Here is a 20,634-nt window from a genome sequence, read left to right on the forward strand (position 1 = left end):
ACTGTTTTCATTCCTGCTTTCTTTATATCACTCAGTCCAAGTGAATGATAATTCCATCAAGAATGAATTATATGAGCATAAGTATTTTTTTAAGCTTTTAGAAATTCTGAAGTTCTTGATGTACTTTATGAAGATGTGCCCCATTCAGCTGAAGGATAAAAAGCAACTAAGCTTCTGCAGGTATACAGGTACTTATGAAGGAAGGGGACTGCATCAGCTGATATAATGGAATTTTCTAGCTCACATTGTTGTCAGAATGCTTGGATCACTTAGATAAAAATAAAAAGATTTGCTTTTAAACAGAAAACCAATTTTATCTCTCACTACATGATGTAGGCATATTTAGATCACCTTCCACAACGCAGTAAGAAAATTAACTTATGAAACAAAAGATTAACTAATATTATAATTAAAAAATCAGCTCATGGAATTTTGATAGTGAGCTAGGAAATATTCAGAGAAATATGGAGAAAAACAATCAGTCAAAATACTTACTAACTTGACAAACACCTTCTAATTGTCACTGTTTGATGGAGGGGCTAATTTTTATTGGATTTTGGGAAGTATTTCGGTCTTTAGAGTCTACATATATTTATGAGATTGTTCTGTGGTTGTACACAACTGGAGTCTCAGCATCTTCATATTGCTTCTTAGACTGAAGAAGTGCTGTTAAATGACTATTGTTTTATGCTTCTTGTGGTCCTCAAACACTACAATATCAATACCACAACTTAGGTTAATTTTAGATTTCCCAATGGAATAATTATATGAGCACAGATATTTCTGATGTAGAAGTAAAATAAAGGAAATAGCTGTCATACTGACCTTCCCTATACTCAGGTGTCTGCAGGACAGGTGTGCACAAATAATGGGCTGTAAACCAGACATCCTTAGAAAATTCAGTGCAGCATGCAAGAGGTTATGTTATAAGCCCTGCAGCATGGATCCAGAGTGTGAAGCTGTATTGTTATTGCTGTTCATTACCCATGTTACAGTTTCGACAAGAAACTTGCAGATCGAGACTCTAGACGCTACTAGAACAAGAGTTAAGGACAAATTCAGCTCTAATGACAGCAAAAGCGAAACTGAGGGGCTCAGGTCATACACTGAGTGTTACAGTCCCAGGCACTAAAACTCAGTAGCTACACTCCAGTTTGATTTTAGAGTTCCAAATTGAAATTCACTCAGCTACTTTCCGCTTTCTGAAACACTGTAAGTTCCCTTTGTGGTCAGTCTCTTTCAGAGGCATCGAAGATTGTTAGGAGGCTATGTCACTCCATCTCACTCATGATATCCATGACAGAGAGAACAAATCTCCTTTCAGAGATGTTAATCTCTTACCAGTGATGATGGAGTTGATGTACACAACTGCCTGAGCACAGGTGCTAAGAAAACTAAGTCTAGATAAGGTAAACCCCATCCTGGCACATGTCTGTAAGCATCCAGCTTCAAGCAACTTTATATCTGTTCACTCAAAGGCTGAGTAAAATAGTTACTCCTCCTTAGGATCTTTATTCAAAGACTGCATTGATCTTTTACACTGAAGAGCTATTAATCTAAACAAAGAATTGCCACTGGATTAGGAGCACAGGGGACAGAACCTAGTTTCTCTTTTCTCCGAGGAATAACGAGTAAGCTGAAAAGTAAGGCCCCTGCTTGTACATCCAAATTTAAGAGTAGAAGGCAAATCTGCCCTCCAGTTTCTCCCCAGATAGTCTGCAGCCTGGTAATTGGGGTGTATTTTGGATGTGTATGCAGTGGAGTTTGTAATCACATCAGGGTGTGATGGAAGCTGAAAGTGCCACTGCATCTTGGATGTGAGCTCTGGCTCCTAGCAGACTATTACGTTAGATGAGGCCATCAACATCTCCCCTTCTTCTGGGAATGCTTCTTGAAAGAAAAATAATGTGTCAAACTCTATTCGTTTAAGAAGCTGATAAGGGCCCCTTACGGCAGCAAAGGATGCCATCTCTGCTTCCCAAAAGTTGCATCCACATGGCTGAACACTGCAGGTGGCCAGCTACATTCAAAGAAAAGCTTTGAGACACTCTTCTTTGCCCCTTGGATACCAGTAGAAGGTTCCCTGCTGTGCCCATGTAGTTTTGGGATCATTATTTTGGGGTGACTGATTCAGCTCATGTGTTATACATGTCTAGCTCCTAATCTGGGTCTTTTGCAGTCACCCTATTAACACCTAAATGCTTTCATGCATCTGTCTCATGGTTAAGCCCCAACCTACACAGTGTCTAGGCTTATGGAAGCAGGTGAGTGAAAAAGATTGAAAAGGGCAGAAGAAAGCAGAACTAGATGTAGTGCTGAGACATATGAACATTAAAAAAAAAAAGAATAATGATGTATAAATAACAAGCAGTAGTGATTTACCTTAAAATCCCTGCAGATCTACTGAAAATAAGAGCTTGACTCTGTCTGCCTTTTTCGGTATGAAATGCAGATTATAGCAACTGCTGGCAGGGGAAAGTACAACTTGGTGTGAGCAGGACAGTGAGAAACCCGCAGAGGCTGTGCACGTACAAGAATTCAGGAGTGACATGACATTCATATAGATAGAATGAATAGTCGGCATTATTGCAATTAATGGTGAAAAAGAACTGTTGAGAGAGCACTAAATCTTGTGCTTCAAGGACAGTTTCTAACAACAAAAGGCCAAGAGGAAATTTAATAGGGCAATGCATTTTAGTCCAAGTATTTGCCTACAAGATTCTTCCCCTGAAGTGGCTAATGGTGGCCAGCATCAGAGATCAGATGCAGAATGCTGGGATCTTCCGTCTGCTTCAGTCTGGCAATCCCTATAAAGGCTGGATTTTAAAAAGTTAGTGACAGTCAGTGTCTAGGTTCTCTTAACAGAGTATAAATTTAGCATCCTCCTTCTGAATTAGGCATTTAGATGACAGAGTTAATGTTATATCAATTCAAATGAAAGACGCTAGAAGAAAATAGAAGGGGAAAAGATTAGTATTTGAAAATTAGAAAGTAATTTTCAGTAACAGGTGGACGGCTGGTTGAAAAAGGCATAAATTAAGACCTACAGGAAAAAAATTGTTCCTCATGGAGAAGTCATTAAGAGTGATATAATTTACACTTTACATAAGTGACATTATTTTTACTTTTTTTTCCCCCCTTTCCACTAAAGGTTACATCCCCATAAGGACACAATTCAAACTGCTGTTGCTTTGATATTGAGGAGGGCTGCAGGCACTTAGCATCTCTCTGTAGGTGTTTGTTATGTTGGACCTGGCCTTTGTTTTCACAGCCAGCAAAACAACAGCAAAAATTGTACCAGCTGCAGGGAAGCAGAATTCGTTCCTGTCAGCCAGGCATAGTTGAACAACAGGATTTATACTGCATACACGCAGGGAGAATCTTTTGATTTATATCAGGTAACAAAGATGTCTTTTTCCAGCAATTTCTGTATTCATACAAATACTTGAGAAATATAAGCACGAGAGACATATACCTGAACACATATATCCTTCCAGACCCTTGCCTGACCCCAAGGTTGTGCTCTCCTGCTACTGACCTATCTAATCACCTTTGTGCTGCTTTCTCAGAAAAGGTCTGGGAAAACCCATCAGCTTTGCAATGTAATCTGAAGGTCAACACATTTTCATTTTCTTGGCCAATTCTTTCTTTGACCAACCCACTCAAGTATATCTAAATTTTAGAAAGATATTATTTTCAGAATTTCAAACCACATTCAAAATTTTGTGTAATTAATTAGGAGTCTAAGAGGAATTGGAACAATATTTTTTGCAGGATAACAAAGGAAGTATCTTTTTGTTTAACAGCAAAGAAGAAATATTGGCAACATCTGACGATGACACATGGAATAATTCGAGGACTTCAGGTACAACACATGGTTTAATTAGTTCTTCCTTACTGCACAAGTTAATTAAAAAGATAGTATAACAAACAATCTCATGGAAATTATTCAAGTATATTTTTGTTAACTCTTCAGACACAAACATCCCAGAGATTGTTTATTCACAAGCAGAAGACAAAGGCACCAAGCCAGCTAATGAAAATATAAAAGATAAAAATGCAGAATACAACCAGTGTGATCATGAAGATGATGAAAAAGAATTAGAGTTGCTGGTAAGTGTTATACAATTATATCTACAGTATTAAATGATATGAATGCATTTACGCTTCAAAGCTGGTGAAATGTCCCCTTTTAACAGAGCTGACTGATGTATTAATTTACAAATGTAAAGCCTTGGTCTGTACTTTCATTGAATCTTTAACTGATTCAACAATAGAAGGTCCTTTGATTTCAGTATAGTGCATCAACTTTTTCTAGCATTAAATTAATGACTTCTCCCTTTTACTTCTTTACCAGAGGCTCTGTATCACAGTTTGAAGGAATTAGAAGAGTAGCATTTAAAAAATCTCTCTTCCTAGTCTCTAGGATGGCAATATCCTTAAATAAATGCTTCATATTTGGTAAAATTCTTATATTTATGGGACTGTTTGCTCTTGGAGTTTTTCAAAGGATAACTATGTAACATGCTGTATGAGCAAAATATATATATATATTTATATTAGCAGATTTTTCTATATCAGTATTTGACGTTAGATTTGTTATAATAAATTTCACACTCAGTGAACATTCAATCTATTTGGATTTGTGTGTGTGCATGTGTGTGTGTGGTTTGGCTTGCAGTTTTCAGTATGAAAGAAAAAATGGCAATAAATGAGACACGAACTGCAATCTATTATTCTCAGTGTCTGTTCTCAGCTCATATCATTTGGGCGCATAGATTCATAATCATAGATTATAATAGCTATCACCTGTGAAAATGTGAATGCTGAATCAGACAGGAGAGAAAGATGAGAAACATTTTTTTTTTTCTTATTGATAGAGAGAGAATAAATTCTCCTTATTTGAATATATTTTTTCTTGTCTTTTAGTTAAAAAAAAGTTGAAAATTGTTGCCTATTGTGGGACCTTTCACTGCCTGAAAGTCAGCGTCACGTTTTTGTTTTTTTTTTTAAATTGCGAAACATAAAAAGGAGAACCTCTAAAATCCCTTGTTGTTCGCAATCCACCCTATTACAAAAAGCAGGATCAAATATAACCGTTTGTTTATCAATTGCAGGATTGTCCATACAATAAATGAAGGGGGAGCTATAATTTAGATGTTAATTTGAACTATGCACTCTTTAATGAATTAAACAATGAAGGCTTATAATAGATGGAAATACAACCAAATCTTTGAAACGCACAGGCATTGGCTGACAAGACAGCTGTGCAGTTGACAAGTAACATGAGCCTTATGTGAGAAGAAGGGGAAATCGTAAGATTTGCATATAATTATTGAGATCATGCAAATGTCAGTTATGAGGAGGGGAAAAAAACACAGGCATCTCACTGTTAAATCCTGACAGTTGGCATCACCGAAGAACTCAAATACACTTGAGCACTGGTTGGCAGAGGGTCATTAAAACAGAATTTGCAGAGACATTAGCTCCCTCACTTTTCTTTGAGTGACGTTTTACTATTAATAGTTTGCAGAGGCTTTGCAGAAAACATATTAATAAGAGAAACTGTAATGGGGGTATCTACAGCAAGTGCAAATGCATAAAGGGGTGCCCAAGTAGCTAGCCTCTAATTGATCAGCTAGTGTTATCAGTGTAACTGTGCTAAAGTGAGAGGAGAGTGCAGTGACAAGCAGGCATAGCTGAATAATACAATATGATATTTGGGAGCTAGGAGGGATAGTGATTAGTTTCTGGCCTTTTACTTCGCTAATCTCATTTCCAACTCATGTCTTACCAGATTGTCTAAAAACAGTCTGGTTTGAAGCCTGTAAAATGGTCCCTGAGAGAAATGAAGCAAAGATAATCCTTACAGTATTTGTCAGTGTGAAATGTGTCTTTGTTTTACTGGACAATACTGTACATTACCAGGCTTTGATGTACTGTATCAATGCCCTCATTTAAGCATCAATTCTCCCCCCTCCTCCCCGCCACCTCCCTCCCTCCAAACCTAGAACCGAATGTGTAAAGAATGAATTACCCTCTCTTTAAGGAATATTCTCTTCAGATTTAATTTGTATAAAATGCACTAGCAGCTTACTGAACTCATGAATAAAGAGAGAGGTTTCTGAATGCTACTTTATTTCCTACTCCTTTCAGCATCACCATAAAGCTCATTACCTATGTTAAAAAATACATACAATGCAAATTTCACAAATGGTTTGGACCACGTTTCCATAAAAGCTTTGTTACTGAAAACACAACCTGCCATAACAAAATCCTGGCTCCTTCATTTGGCATATTTTTGCAAAGCACTTTTTGATCATTCTTTTCTATTGTATTGTTTCAGCTAAATCAGCACTTCACAGGAGCTAGAGGTACCTCTTCCAGAGATGAGAGGAATTTACACACATCTGAACCAGTTAATTTTCCAAGTGACGCTGAAAGATTGGAGAAAAAGCTAACCTGTACAGAAAGAAGTGGTGACTTACTAAGGCACCCTGTGCCTATCTGTTCCTCATCTGAGAACACGGCACAAGAGATAGGAGGAGAATTAAAAGGTAAAGTTAAGTATTCCTCAAGAGATTATAACAGTCAGCCATCTGGGAAGGAAGTTGCTGCTGGCTCGGTAAACAGTGGTGAGTGGTCTTTGGAATGCAACAGTACCAGCAAAAGCCTTTCATCAGCAAAATATTTTCCTGGGACAAAGCAAAATGAGGCTATTGATATTATGGCTGCTGGCTCAGGCCGGAAAAAAGAGTGCCATGCAGATATTTCGAAAGGTGAAACAGATAGTGCCTCAGGAAGTAAGATGATGGAGAGGTTATTCATCAGTGAGGATGCTGCTGATACCTCGAAAGAGGCCTGTGAAATGAGACCAGAAATGATTTCTCCAGAGCATGATGAATCCATGCAATTAAATGCACGCATATCAGAGACACTGGATGGCAATGCTAATCCAGCTCCGGAGCACCAGGCACTGCAAGCATCTCACCAAACTCTGGATTCATTGTTGTCAGGTGCTGATAAAAATGAAGCAAAAATCAAGATGATTGAAAGCAAAGTTCAGGTACATTTAAGAGGAGATTTATATGCCGACACTTTTGCACATGCTGATGTCTCAATAGATTCCACAGAAAGCCAGTATATGCAAAAAAAAGGAGTTGGTGAAATGTCAGGGAAGAACTATAACACTGATGCAGGGAAGGAGAAGAAAGTCATTGAGGTAGCAGATTTAGCACTAATCGGCGAGGAGGAAGCACCCAAGTCTTTCAAGTCACATAGAAAACGCACTGCCAAAGCACTGAACACAACGCTTCTGTCAGCCCAGGACAGCAAACAGGCACCCAGACCCGCACAAGCAGATCCCCTGGCATCCTCTCTGGGGGATGAAAGAAGAGCAGAAGGTGTTGGGGAACACAGAGGATTCACGAGGTTAAAAGACAGAGGAAAGTCAGACAACACAAATAAAGGAAGACTGATAGGCAAGGAAAGGGAAGCAAACCCCATGGAGCAGAGGTGGCAAGAACTGGGTAGTGAGGTTTGGTGGGGAGAGAGGGGGAGCACAGAGCCTCAGAGTACGGCTTCAACAAAGGAGTTGTTTACTTGCCAGGAGGCAGAGAGTTGTGAAAAGTCTTCTGTCTCTGAGCAGGGTGTTACAGAGGAAGCAGAGGCAGGTACAGCTTATATAATTAAAACAACATCAGAAAGTGCTCCAGAAAAAATGTCTGCCAGTGAAAAAGCGGTAATTGCTAAGCTACCTCAAGAGACTGCACTAAGTGACAGGCCCACAGAGGAAAAGGAAACAGCGTTTGATACACATGAAGGGAGAAATGATGGTTCACATTATGCTCTTTGTCAACTCAACACAGTGGGTGTATTATATGACACTGAATTTGAAAAGGAATCAGTTTTAGGCATTTATAATGCACACGTACATGAAACACTGCAAGGAGAAACGATGTCTGTATGTAATAGCAGGGAAAAACGTGCCAAAGCACAACGAGACATCGGCAATATTCTACCTGTAGGAGAAGCAGTAAAGGCTTCTGCTACAGGAAAGAAAGAAGATTTGCAGCAGGGTTTATATTCAGAAGTATTTAAATGTCCCCCAAGCACCCAGAAGCATCAATCCAGTGAGCAGGCAGAAGCACTCTTTAGGGAAGAAAGCCATGTTGGTTCGCTTTCCTATTCACATGCTAAAGCTGAAACAGAAATGCCACCTTCTGGCACAAATCCTGCACCCAGTTTCCATTATAAAAGCTCTTCAGTGGCATCTTCTGAAGGGCCCACTGTGGCAGGAGATACGGAACATCTGTATAGACACTTTGAATTCAGAGTCATTGACAAGGTTGCTACCGGATCAGGGCACAATTTAAGTCTACAGAGTGGAATGACATGTATTAATAAAAACCTCTCTCCTGGAGCTGGAAAAAAAGAAGTAACTTCCACTTCAGAACTAGTGATTTCTCAAGAAGAAAGAGGAAGAAGTATAGGTCAAAGTTTCCATCAAGCAGAGTTCAAAGAAGAGAAGTCATTGAGGCCAGAGGTTTCAATTAGTAAACCTACTGAAGAAGTTGGAGGGACAGGCTCTCCATCTGACCATTCAATATCTGAGGGAAATAAGCTAAACTGGCTTGATGACTCACAGAAGGAAAGCCAGCACATTTCTGATTCTGCAGATATTTCTAACCAGAAGAGCGAAGCACTTAAGTTACCTAGTGAGTCTCCAGGTTTAAACTATATTGCTTGCAAAATATTTTATTTCTTCTTCTTTCTTCTATTTGCTGCTACACTCTACCACTATGATTTGATGGTTTGTCTTGCACTCTACCTGTTCTCCTTGTACTGGCTGTATGGCGAAGGAAGAAGAAACAAGGAGACTGTCAAGAAGGAATAACATAATTCAAGAAGGAATAATATAATAATAATTGATTGTCAACTGTGCTCAGCATCCATGATCAGTAGTCTCCAACCCCTCCAAAGCATTTTCGCTTTTAAACAGTTTATTCATCATGAGAACCAAAGCAAGTTTTCCACAGAAGCATCTTTTTTAAAAGATCACATATAAAGTTGAGCCTTCATATAAGTAATTATACTATATAGGACCATTACATTTGGATCATTAAATACCTATATGAATATGAGTTCTGAAGCATGTCAAGTTAAAATGAAGTACAGCTGTTGCTTCTTAGCAGGATATGAAGAAGCAATGCTTCATATCTCTTTAGTAGTTCAAAACACCATTTAGTTGCCTTAATTTCTTTTGCAGTAAAGCATCTTTTTTTCTGGGAGGTTTTTCTAAGGTTTTGTGTAGTACATAACAACACAAGGAATGGTATAAAAACTCTCTTAGTATTTTGGTACTGACAGTGCAGTTGAAAATCTGCTAGTGTAATTACCCACTCCTCTAAGATATATGACATCTGTTGATGAGTTAATATTTTTTCCAAAATTTTTTTTTCTTTGTTTTGACTTAGAGCTCCAGTGGTACTCATTTGAAAAATATAAGGCTTTGACTTCAGTAACATTATGAAATTTTTGGAATTCAACTACATAGCAGATTAGATGTGCTTTTCCACCCTGAAAAGGCTGAAGGTCACAGCAACAGGCCTTTACCATTCACTCGTGCACAAATGTTTTTGTTTTTTATAAATGAAGACTGTGTAACATGACTGAGAATTTCATTGAACTGTTATTCAACAAAGCCTTTGAATTACATTTTTTCATCAGTGTTGCTTGAGCATATCTATAATACAAAGCATTAAATAAATTTTACAAAGGAGTGCTGTGACTGTGTTGAGCATGTCTGAATTAGGTGTATTGCTTTTTTCTATGACTTGTATCCTAGAGCTAATCAAACTCCAAGAGAAAACACAGGACACAGCCTTGGGTTCAGTAAGGCTGTTTTGTGTGGTTTGGCTGAAGCAGAAAAGCCTGATTTCCACACTAAGAAGAGCCCAGAGAGATTCTGTGAAGCAGGAATCCCATGGGACAGGCACACTGGCTGCTCCGCTGCTCCAGCATCACTGGTCTCCCATGTAGAGTCATGCCCAAATTTTGAACGGAGAGAAAAAGACGAACAGGTCATATCGTGCTTCAGCCATTTGCCAGATGATAGTCATAAATGCTGTTAAAGGTAGTGCATTAAAAGAAACCACATGGCTGATAATGTTATTGTATCCCTAGAATATAAGAAGGAAAAAGAGTTGGTTTAAGCTACAGTTATTTCCCTCTCCTCTCTGTCACTGTGAAATACTATGTCAGCAATGAAAGACTTCGTTGCAATGTATGGCTGGAGCTACATAATAGTGAAGTCATTTAATTGTTAGCTTAGCTCTGAAATAAATCTTTTAAAGTAGTTTTAAAGTTTATTTACGTGTTTCAAGATGTTAGGAGACTGCTATGGGAGTCATCCTGGCATTCTTATTCCCCAGGTGATCAAAACTTTGGAGCACTGTGGAAGTGGTACATTCAATGGTGTGAGCAAATGGGGGGGTGATTTACTGTTGATGTGTGTGCTGATGGCTAGATGTTTTGACAAAGTTTCACAGCAATCGAGAAATGATTTATAGTGATGGGCTAGAGGCATTAAGGTGGAATGCTGAAGGCTGTAATACCGGTCCAGATGTTCAAGGTTCAAATCTATCTAGGAGCTAAATGTTCATCGAGATAAAGAAATTAATTCAATAAGCCTTAGGAGCAGGATCCAATAAAAAGCTTAGGCTTAAACTTAGAGCAGGATTGAGGCTGAATCTGAGTAAGTCCAAAATAATGGTCTTGAACACTTCCTTACTGGGAGACCACAAATGCTGAAAGCATCTAGCCTTTTCATGATGTTTATAGGCATTTTTAAATATCATGACATTCCCTGAGTTTTGCTGGCTTGCTCCTGGCAGTGTGAGAAGTCCATGATCTAAGTGGTTCAGGATTTCACCCTCACTGGAATAGAGACATCAGCTATAGCTTCACTTCCTAGTACAGCAGAGACTCTCAAGAAGTGTCTGCTTTGTTACAACAGGATCAAAGTACTCCGTTAGAGGACTAAAAAGGTGAAGAAAGTACCCTGCAACTATCTTGCTGAAACTGTCACCATGCAGTTAAGTACCAGACTCCTGGGCCAGAGAGAACAAGAACATAATATATTTTTCGGTCTAATAGTTAAAATCACCATGCCACGAAAGAAGTATCTTTGCAGTTCCAAGTTCAAAGCCTTTTTTTCAGTCTAATTTACCCCACAACTCCAAAGGAAATTCAGGGCAAGGTTCCTGTACTGATAGGTAAATGCTCAATTCACTAAACTGTAGGGTTCAAATCCGTGTTTGAATATCTTCAGCTTTACCAAACATGGACCTTCTGTCGAGCACGGTGTACTTTAACCATTACGCTGCTGTTAACATTAGGAGAATATGGTCCCCAGGGTTTGGAAATACCTCTGTGCATTGGTGGGTTCCTACTTTCTCAACTAAGTTATGCTGAAAGTGGCTCTCTGCTCAAAATAATAGCTACTTTGCTTTCCATTTGAGGGTACAGACTTTCATTTACAACTCAAATCCCAGGGGGAGTTCTTCTCCTAGGACTTTTGTCTGAAAAGAAACATGTTATGTCTGTTTTTCAGATAAAACTTAATCAGACATAGTCCCAATGCTTAAGCATCTGACTTAGCTAAAGAACTTTAAATATCTTGGACAAAGGCTTTATTGCAAGCAGAGTTGAGCAGTTCAGCCACCATGGAAATGAAAAAGCCTGATTGCATTTTTTTGTTGAATCTTGGGGACTCCGAGGAGTATACGCTTTGAGGAATCTTTTGCTCTTTGCTTGTTTTACCTGGGAGCCATGACAACCTGGAGCCATGGGAACCTTTGTGTGGTGGTTCTCTGTACGTAAATGAGCAAGTTGAAAGCGGTTTGTCTCGCATGTTTCAATGCAAAATATTTGGTTAGTTGTCAAAGATTCACCTCAGCTGATTGGACAGAAAGAAGAGAGGTCAGTGATAATTGATAGGTCCGGGAGTACAGGTGGAAGAAAGTCATTGACTTGAATCAGTCTCTGGAGAATGTCAGAAAAATGTTACAGGGAGCCCAGGAGAATCAATATGACCTGCAAAAAGCATACAGGGGATAAATAGAGAGGATCTATTAATACAGACATTCATTAAAAATTAGAGGGCTTTTAGTGTGTGTTGTAATATACAGTTGCTAAATAACAGCTAAAATTTAGCTAAGTTACTTCAGTCCCTGCAGAAAGGTACCTTCAAACAGTTGTATTCCTGCGTCCAAGAGTTCAAACATCTGGGTCTGCTGTTTTAAGGCACACAGTCATTCAGAGTTGGAATTTAGGGTAAATACTTGAATGTTAGAATAAGCATATTTCATCTACATACAAGTGGACTACTGTTAGCATTTCTCAGATTTGGAATGGGATTTTACGTTCTATATTTAAGATATTTAGTCAGACTACTGTACCTCATGATTGCAAAACAGGACTCCAGACTGATCTGTGAACGCAGGTGCCTGAACTTAAAAGTACTTATGTACTTAAAACAACAAAGCAAGTAATTTTATCATTTGATAAGCTATCTTGTAAAAATCCTCTTACTTTTATTTGTAGTATGAAAACAGCTTTAGAGCATCAGCAAAATATTCAGCTTTTACTTATTTCAGGGAATAACCAATGTGTTGCGCTTTTACAATGATCATTATTTAGCTTGCCTACAAGTCCTCAATAACATATTTCTAGTTAATACTTTCATTTCTAGTACTTTCTAGTTATTTCTTCAGGCAGTGCAACACAAATAAGGTATGAACATATGTGACAGGCCCTTGGTCACGAAAGGCTCAGCTGTGATATAATACAGATACATAAAATAATATAGTGGGAAAAGGCTTGTTTGTGTTACTACAAGTATATGAGGTATATACATCCTATACCATGGGAGGTGTGTGCCATGGCTATTTTCTGAACTCTAAGCATAACAAATACATTAATTCCCATTTTGTGGCATATATAATCTGTTGAATTTACTTAAATCTAATTTCAGGCAAGCAGGAAGAAGAGTGAGAGGAAGTTCTATATCCAAGTACCTTGCTAGGAGATAGTGAGAACAAACCAAATCATTAATGCCTTAAATATTTATTGTTGCTAATTGCTTGTGGCTTCTTATCCATCATTGACTTTTGGCTCGACAGTAGATAGGCTACAGAAACAAGCTGCAGACTTTAAAGGTCTATTTAATATTGGAAAGGAAAAATAAAGAGAACAGAATATGAACCAGATCTCTAAAGGAAGTTTAATATGGTATTATTTGCAGTCAGTATACTAAATTTTAGGTGCCTAGTGGTATCTGCATCCCTGAATAAAACACCTAAGCTCTCAAGTCATCGAATTTATGACTGAGAATCAAATGTGTTAAATAGGGAGCTGCCAAAGTTAGAAAACCCTGATGGCAGGTTTGGGTCTTAAAACTTTGCCCTGTCAGAGGGATTAGTTACATAATGGTGGCTTGCAGTGACACATTTTTATTAGATCAGGTTTCATATCTTGCAACTCCCTGAGCTGCTGCTTTCAGAAAGAACAGTTTGCAGAAAACAATCCCAGAGTTCTGGGACTGGAGAAACTAGTTCAACCCTTTAAAGTATGGATTGGAGCATTTGTCTAAGAGGGACTATTTGGATTCAATCCCTTCTGCATTTTATGTGAAATGCTCATTAGATAAAATGCAGAACTGGCACCAAGACCTTCATGCCTCCTCAGCCAGGTCAATTTCTTCCTTAGTCTATGAAGTCACTCTTCCAGGTGTACACCAGTGCTTCACAAACTGGGACTGAAGAATTGTTCTAGCCATGGAAGGATCATACTAAAAGGTTAACATGTCAAATAGCTGAGCCTACTGTGCTTTTTGAAGATTTTGATCTTATTAACCGTAACACAAATGTATTTGAAGGTCAGGACCATCCTGATCAAGCACAGTCAGAATCGCTTACATAGACTGGACCAAGGAACTCAGCTGGTAAAATGTGTAAATGTCTATAGAGGTGGAATTTGTGGATTTCTTTCTTGGACCTGCAAATATGCTTAAATCCCAATACAGCTCCACTTCAGGCAACCATATCTTTTTGTGAATCTCAGCTGAGCTTTCTAAGACTTGCAGCTTTTCTGAGAGCACTGTCTGTAAAGGAGACCACAGAAGTACATGGGTAATGATGAGACTCAGGATGCTTTGTTGATCTAGGAGGTCTTGATGCTTCTGAGGAGTCAGAGTTGAGGTGGTAATCCAAAGCTTTAGTATTCTTTGGGTATCAGGGGAGATTTTTTGACCAAAACTACATATGCCTGGGTGAGAACGGAATTTGTGAAACAGGGTGGTTATGTTGAAGGGAACAGATAATTTCTGCATTCTGAGCAGGAATGAACTAGGTGAGCTGAGTCATTTAACGAGTGAGGTTTGTATGACTTGGGGGTGCATAGGAGATGTATGTGTGTCTTTGTGTGTGGGTGGCACTAGGACAAGTGGGTGGAAAGGTGAGAACTAGATTTCATGGATGAATGGAGAAGAAACAATAAACAGAATGGCTAATTGGAAAGTTTCCGAACAACCTTCTCATGTCTCAAGAGACATGAAAGTTTAATAAGTTCTGAGTAGACTGGACAGATAACACAAATACAGTATTAGCTATATAAAGTAGCAAAAATTAAAATATATACTAACTTCTCTTTGTAATCTATCAATTACCACTTAATGGTATTGCAGTGGAGAATATCTTGTCCTTGACCTTAATAGTTAATGATTCAAGATTGGAGATTAGCTCTGAGGAGCAGAAACACGGGCTCCTTCTCAGGGTACTATTGCCCTCCAGGGAGGGACAGCCTCCAGCAGGAGAAATGAATGTGCCTTGTGGCCATTTACTCAGATCATTTCCTAATGACATGAAGCTATGTTCATCAGGAAGAAGCAACAGTGCCTGTCAGCCTGTGGTTATCAGCGCAGAAATATAAACCCATCTGTAAATAGTTAAGCTCCTCCAATCCCTGTGTTGTCTAGTATAGTTCAGAGCCACTGAGGAACTTCTCTAATTTCTTTCAGTATACATGAATGCAAAAGGACATGCAGGTTCCCAAGGATCAGAGGATGTGACCGTGCCTCGTATACATGTGATGGCAGGGAGATCATAGGATGTATAGGCTCATAGGAGCCACTATACTGGTTGTATTTACGTGGAAATTTCTCCTCTCCATCAGGGGATCTTTCTGGGGCTGAGTGTGTCAACTGCTTGTGCTCCTGGTACTGCCTCCTCCAGGGGAAGACAGAAGACTGCTCCGTACTTCCCTTGTGCCCCTGGAGGAGGAATGAGAGCTGCCAAGGGACAGACAGTGAAAAACATGTCTTACTAATTAAGGCCCCTTTATTAGGAAGGAATTCCTTCTACTTCCAGGGCAATGGGAGAGCAGCCTGAACTCTTTAAATACAGCAGTGACCTGTTTGGGAAAAATTCTAATTAAGCTCTTCAGAAATTTCTTATTTCTTCGTGCTAGCTATGTGCCTGTCTTTCCCTCTCTGTTAAGGATGAGCCAAAATCCATAACTGACAGATGACAAGGGTAAGAGACCTCTCACCTGTACATTTCTTACTTCCTTGAATGGTTCAGGCTGTTGAATGACTTGGGGCAACTAGAAACACTAAGCAATGCTTTGACCATTCTTGGAACTAGGTAAACCTATGAGGAATGAGCAAGCAGCCACAGGGGCATTTGCTTTGTACCCAGCATAATCTCATGTTATCAGGGACAGAAGCCAAGCTTTTACAAGAGGTTAAACATGAAAGAGAAATATTGGTTGGCAAACTACTGGTTTATCCATAGTGAAGTATTTGCATAAAAAAGGACCTTCTAAGTACTGCCTAGAACTCTTTTACACAATTTTGTGGTGTAATTTTAGTGTATAATCCTTTTATGTAATGCATATTTTTGTAGAATTATTTCAGAATTATTAGTAAACCTTTGAAAAACAAAGGGAAGAAATGAAGAGAGTGAGAGCTGGAAAAGAGAGAAAAAGCAAGCAAACAAGCATGTGTCTGCATTGTACCACAGCAGGTGAGAGATTCAGAAATAGGATCATTTTATTCTTCTGAGTTCAGATTGAGCTTGTAATCAACATGTTACTGTTCTCTAAGACACGTTGCACTCCAGAAAAGTGCACAAACCTTTTCGTTCCCTGTGCCTTGTGCATTAGTAATAACAAAAGCATTGGTAACGGAAAACTGATTGATGAAGGTTGTGTTCCTGGGGGGTAAAGGCAGTGCCTCTGTTTGCCGTGCAGGCAATGTGGGCAGGCTGCTGTGAATGCAGAACATTTGGATGGTGTGGCTGGGACATGCTAACAGCCCACTTTGCTTGGAATCTGCTTCCATGTTTCATGTGTACCCACTCATGTGACCATTATCAACCACTTAAGCCACCTGTGCTCTGGAGCACTGACGTTTGCCTTAAATCTTATGATAAAGTGCATTCTAAACTGCACGTACAGTAATGCACATTTTTTTAAATCACATGATACATAATTTGGTATAAAGAAATGTTTAAATAAGCTGTTATTCTCTTGAAATTATCAAACATTGCTAGACAAAATGCAAGAAACTCAATACTCGGAACTAAGGCTGCGACCTTTTAGACTAGCTGATCTAGACAGACTCGCACCATCTGTAGCTGTACATCATCTTTTAGTGTAGACATGAAGTGAGAAGCAAACATTACAATTTTTCAAAAGCATGTTTTCTAATATGGCATAAAGCATTAACATTACTTACTTTCCTTTTAATTCTACAAAAATCATGTACTTTCATTTTAATTCTTCAAAAGTCAAGAACTTACACTTTTGATAAGCATTGATTATAAATTAAATTAATGCCAACTGTGACCTCTTTAATTGTATCTTTAACAAACCAGTGCTAAACCATGTCCTATTGTGTAGATACAAAGCTACATATTTTTCTATGCACTAGTCATCACAGTTTTTATGTTTATTTGATCTGTGGTGTATATAAGCCAATCATACTCTCATGGGCAAGTTTTCTTGCAGTTCACAGTGCTTGACCCAGTGCAGGGCTCAGGTGCCCACCAGCTGGAAGTGCAATCCAGAGTCCTGAGTAAAGCTTCTGTTCTTGCTGTGCAATGCAATAGAATATGAGCTATTTCAGAATGATATCTCAGAAACCCACGGACTATGGACTCATCTCTTTTTTGAACAGAAAGGCACTTGATGAGAGTAAATAAATTCAGAATTAGGTAGAAGCCATGGCTGAGTGTACACAGTGGGGAAGAGATGCCAACACTCTGGAGAGTTTTACTTCCAGAAGGCTTTTCTCTCTGAGCTCCAGGTTAGAGAAGACTGAGTTAACCCACCACTCCTCTGCACATCTGCAATTTGTCCTCCAGCATCACTGAGAGGAAGGGAAGTCAGGTATTTGTCAGGTCTCCTGATGGGGATGACTGGGAGACCATAACTTGGGGCACATTCTGGACCCTGCTTTATAACGAAGAGCCATCATGAGTCACTGGATTGCAACTTTGGTTTTGCACAACTCACCTCCGCCTAGTTCTTGTTTCAAGCACCTGAGACCTTTATTTAGTATAGACCAATATTATCCAGCCTCAGTGCATAAGTAAAGTGTTTTGAAAAAGAATATAATGTTACTCTTAATTAAATTAGTAACAAAATCTTGCGGTTCCCATTCAATACCTACCTTTTTTCTTTCTTGACAATATTTTGCCTCCTGCTGGGATCATAGCTATAATTAAAAGAACTAACTTTTCAGGTGCCCAGTTCTTTAATACTTAAGTCCTTTTAAACGTTCGTATTCCACAAGCATTCCCAGTCAATTCAACATTACACAGACTGAATTTGGGGTTTCTTATTTCCCCTCAGCACAAAAGCATATTTAATCAAAGATATAGGAGATATTGTTCTCATATGCAAATAAAAAAAATTAAAGATTATTTATCTTATTACCATTGCATTAGTGTTAAACAACTCACGGCCCAAACTAGACTGATGCCAGATAGGCCAGCAGTCAGGCAGCTAGAGCTTTGCTATGACGAGTCTAGAGAGAAGTGACTGCAAAAGCAGAGAAATCAAACTCCTGACCCTGTAATGTCTATTGAATGGACTCTTTTCTGAAAGGATGGGAGCTCTTCCAGTACTATAGATGCTGAAGATTTCATGAAGAACCTCTCTAACCACATCATTAAGAATTGCGTCCCCCTTCAAATACCCACCTTGATATCTTCACAAAATTTTTCCTCCAATTTGACATCAGAAGCAAAGCTGTTTTCTAATCATCCTACAATTCCCCTCCTGGTATGAAGGCTTCTGCAGAAACTGTGCTGTAACTGTAGCTACGTCTAAATGATGTGTCCTGGGCAAGTGGAGGCTTGGTCAGCTTCTACTCTGGGTCAGCATGAAGTTGCTCTCCTGATGGGCGAAAATGGTTAAGCACACCACCAAAAGTAACTGGTGAGTTCTCCCTGCGATGAACTACTCTGAACTCCTGAGAAGGAAAGAGTTCTTTGGTTGGCACAATGTATGACACAACGAGCCCATACTTGCTTACAGGAAAGAAGGAAATAGCTCATATATTGCCTGGGTAATGCTGAAGTTGCTGAGGAAGCGAATGTGTTTGGAGCGGCTTAAGGTCATCCCAAGCATATTATTCCATGGATCACACTCTGAAATACATGAACTTCAGACAAATTCTTCACCCATTTTTTCTCATAAAATGTTATTGACTTTATACAAATAAATAAAAAGTATAAATTGTAAGTTTCATTGCATCATTTTGCAATGACATATTTGTAGTTTCAAGAAACTGATTGAATTTTTCACATTGATACTTAGAATTATTTCACTCAAAGCATTAGTGGAAAGCAGTATGAGTGCAGCATGGGTGGGAAATTTTGAGGGAAGAAATGAGACACAGTCTGCATTGGAGTGGAATTTGGCTCATTGCTTTGCAGCAGGTATGTAAGATATTCATGCCTGGGACAGCATTTAATTCAGTGTTTGAATGCCTCTTGGCATAACAAGGTCCAAATATTTAAGTCTAAGAAGTAACAGTTGTGTTTTTAAAGATATTAGAGTGGTGAAATCAATGAAATATGGCTAAAATCCCTCTTAACTGAGCTCTTATATCTCAGTAAAATATGTGGGATAACTTTTTATTTTGTAAAACATTTTCAGAGCAATTACTACATTATTTTGATTCTAACAAGTAAAAAGATTTCAAGGCTAGGTGGAAAGGTGTAATAAGGGCAATGTGATAGATGCAGACCAACTGGGGACAAACATCTCTAAAATTTGCTGGCTGTTTCATCTGCAGGAAAGAACGATTGTAGGCGGATGGCAGCTGACAGGAGCCAGAGATCAGGGATGTGGTATGTGAGTGTCCCAGAAGCCAAACTGTTCTTTGACATCTCTGGCAAAAAATGACCATCTTTATTATGATCTGCGCAGCACAGATTGTGGAACTTCAAATAATGATCCCAGGATAAGAGACAGAGTCTTTTAAATGCAGACATACTCTTGATATAAAGAGGGTGAATGAGAATGTATTGTATCCCTTGATAGTCTGTTCCAGCAGTTAATAATTCTCACTGTCAAAAATGCATATCTTTCTTTTTGTTTGGATGTATGCTAATTTCAAACAAGTGTTTGGTTTTGATTGTGCAGTTAAAACACTGTGGAGAGATCTACAAGGCACTTTAGCTAAATGGAAATTCTGAAATTCTTCTTTTTTATAAAACTTTGCAATTGTATAATTATGACAAAACTGGTTTTCACCTCTCCCTTTAACTGACTTGTAATGATTTTTGAATTAATTTAGCCCTCTAAAGATATAATCAGGAAATAAGACACTTTTATTTCCATAAAGCAAATGTAGATTTTATCTTAATTTGGGCAAACTTTGAGTTAGCAGTTTATTACCAGCTTAACTCATAAGACCACAGCTTTTGCCTGTCAAAATGGGACTGCACTAAGTGGGAGGCAAACTACTCTGAACCAGCCCCAAAACAAGGCTAGCCTCAGAGCCTCACTTCTCAAAGAATAAAATGGGAAAAAAAAAGAAGTTATAACAAGGTAAGACACGTGCAGTTGCTGAACTGAGTACAGAGTCATGGTACATGCCTGATCCACTTCTCTACAGCCCACTATACCTTTTCCTCTAATCCCTGATCCAGCAGCACATCTCTAGCCATCTGAGAATGTACTTTCTGAGCTCTTGACAGTGATATTGTTGCACACCCGCACACACCACACACTGCGCAGGGCAATGCAGGCAGCTTCATACAGCACTAGGAAAAACAACAGTTGATATTGACGCTGCTTAAGGGTGAAAAGAAGGTGTGAAAACTGGCCAGGTGGTGATGGTGGCAATGCAGACTGCAACCCAGACAAAGCTGGGGTAATGTGGGTCCAGGAGATGGGAAAAAAATCTGTCGGCTTGGCATGAGAGGCAGCTATTTGTCGTCAGCCCTTGCCTTTTGTAGGTTGTGGCTGGGGAGCTGCTGAAGTCTGGTGTATGGTTCAGTGTCTGTTTATCATTGTGGCTTTTCTCACCAAAGCCCAGCCTTATGTCCTCAAATGTCT

At 39.0% G+C, this 20,634-nt stretch overlaps 1 protein-coding gene across 1 annotated transcript in view; it reads left to right on the plus strand.

The window, feature by feature from the left end:
- The window catches only part of PPP1R3A (protein phosphatase 1 regulatory subunit 3A), a 36,215-nt gene extending 17,410 nt beyond the window's left edge, over window positions 1-18,805 (plus strand). Inside the window, exons 2-5 of the mRNA XM_069851183.1 lie at window positions 3,807-3,865; window positions 3,977-4,113; window positions 6,347-10,042; window positions 18,172-18,805. Coding sequence (XP_069707284.1) covers window positions 3,807-3,865; window positions 3,977-4,113; window positions 6,347-8,896 — 2,746 coding nt within the window. The 3' untranslated portion in view covers window positions 8,897-10,042; window positions 18,172-18,805. The remainder of the gene's footprint in view (window positions 1-3,806; window positions 3,866-3,976; window positions 4,114-6,346; window positions 10,043-18,171) is intronic.
- Window positions 18,806-20,634: the final 1,829 nt, after the last annotated feature.

The sequence above is a fragment of the Phaenicophaeus curvirostris genome, chromosome 1 (assembly GCF_032191515.1).
Source record: "Phaenicophaeus curvirostris isolate KB17595 chromosome 1, BPBGC_Pcur_1.0, whole genome shotgun sequence".
In the NCBI taxonomy this organism is placed as follows: Eukaryota; Metazoa; Chordata; class Aves; order Cuculiformes; family Cuculidae; genus Phaenicophaeus; species Phaenicophaeus curvirostris.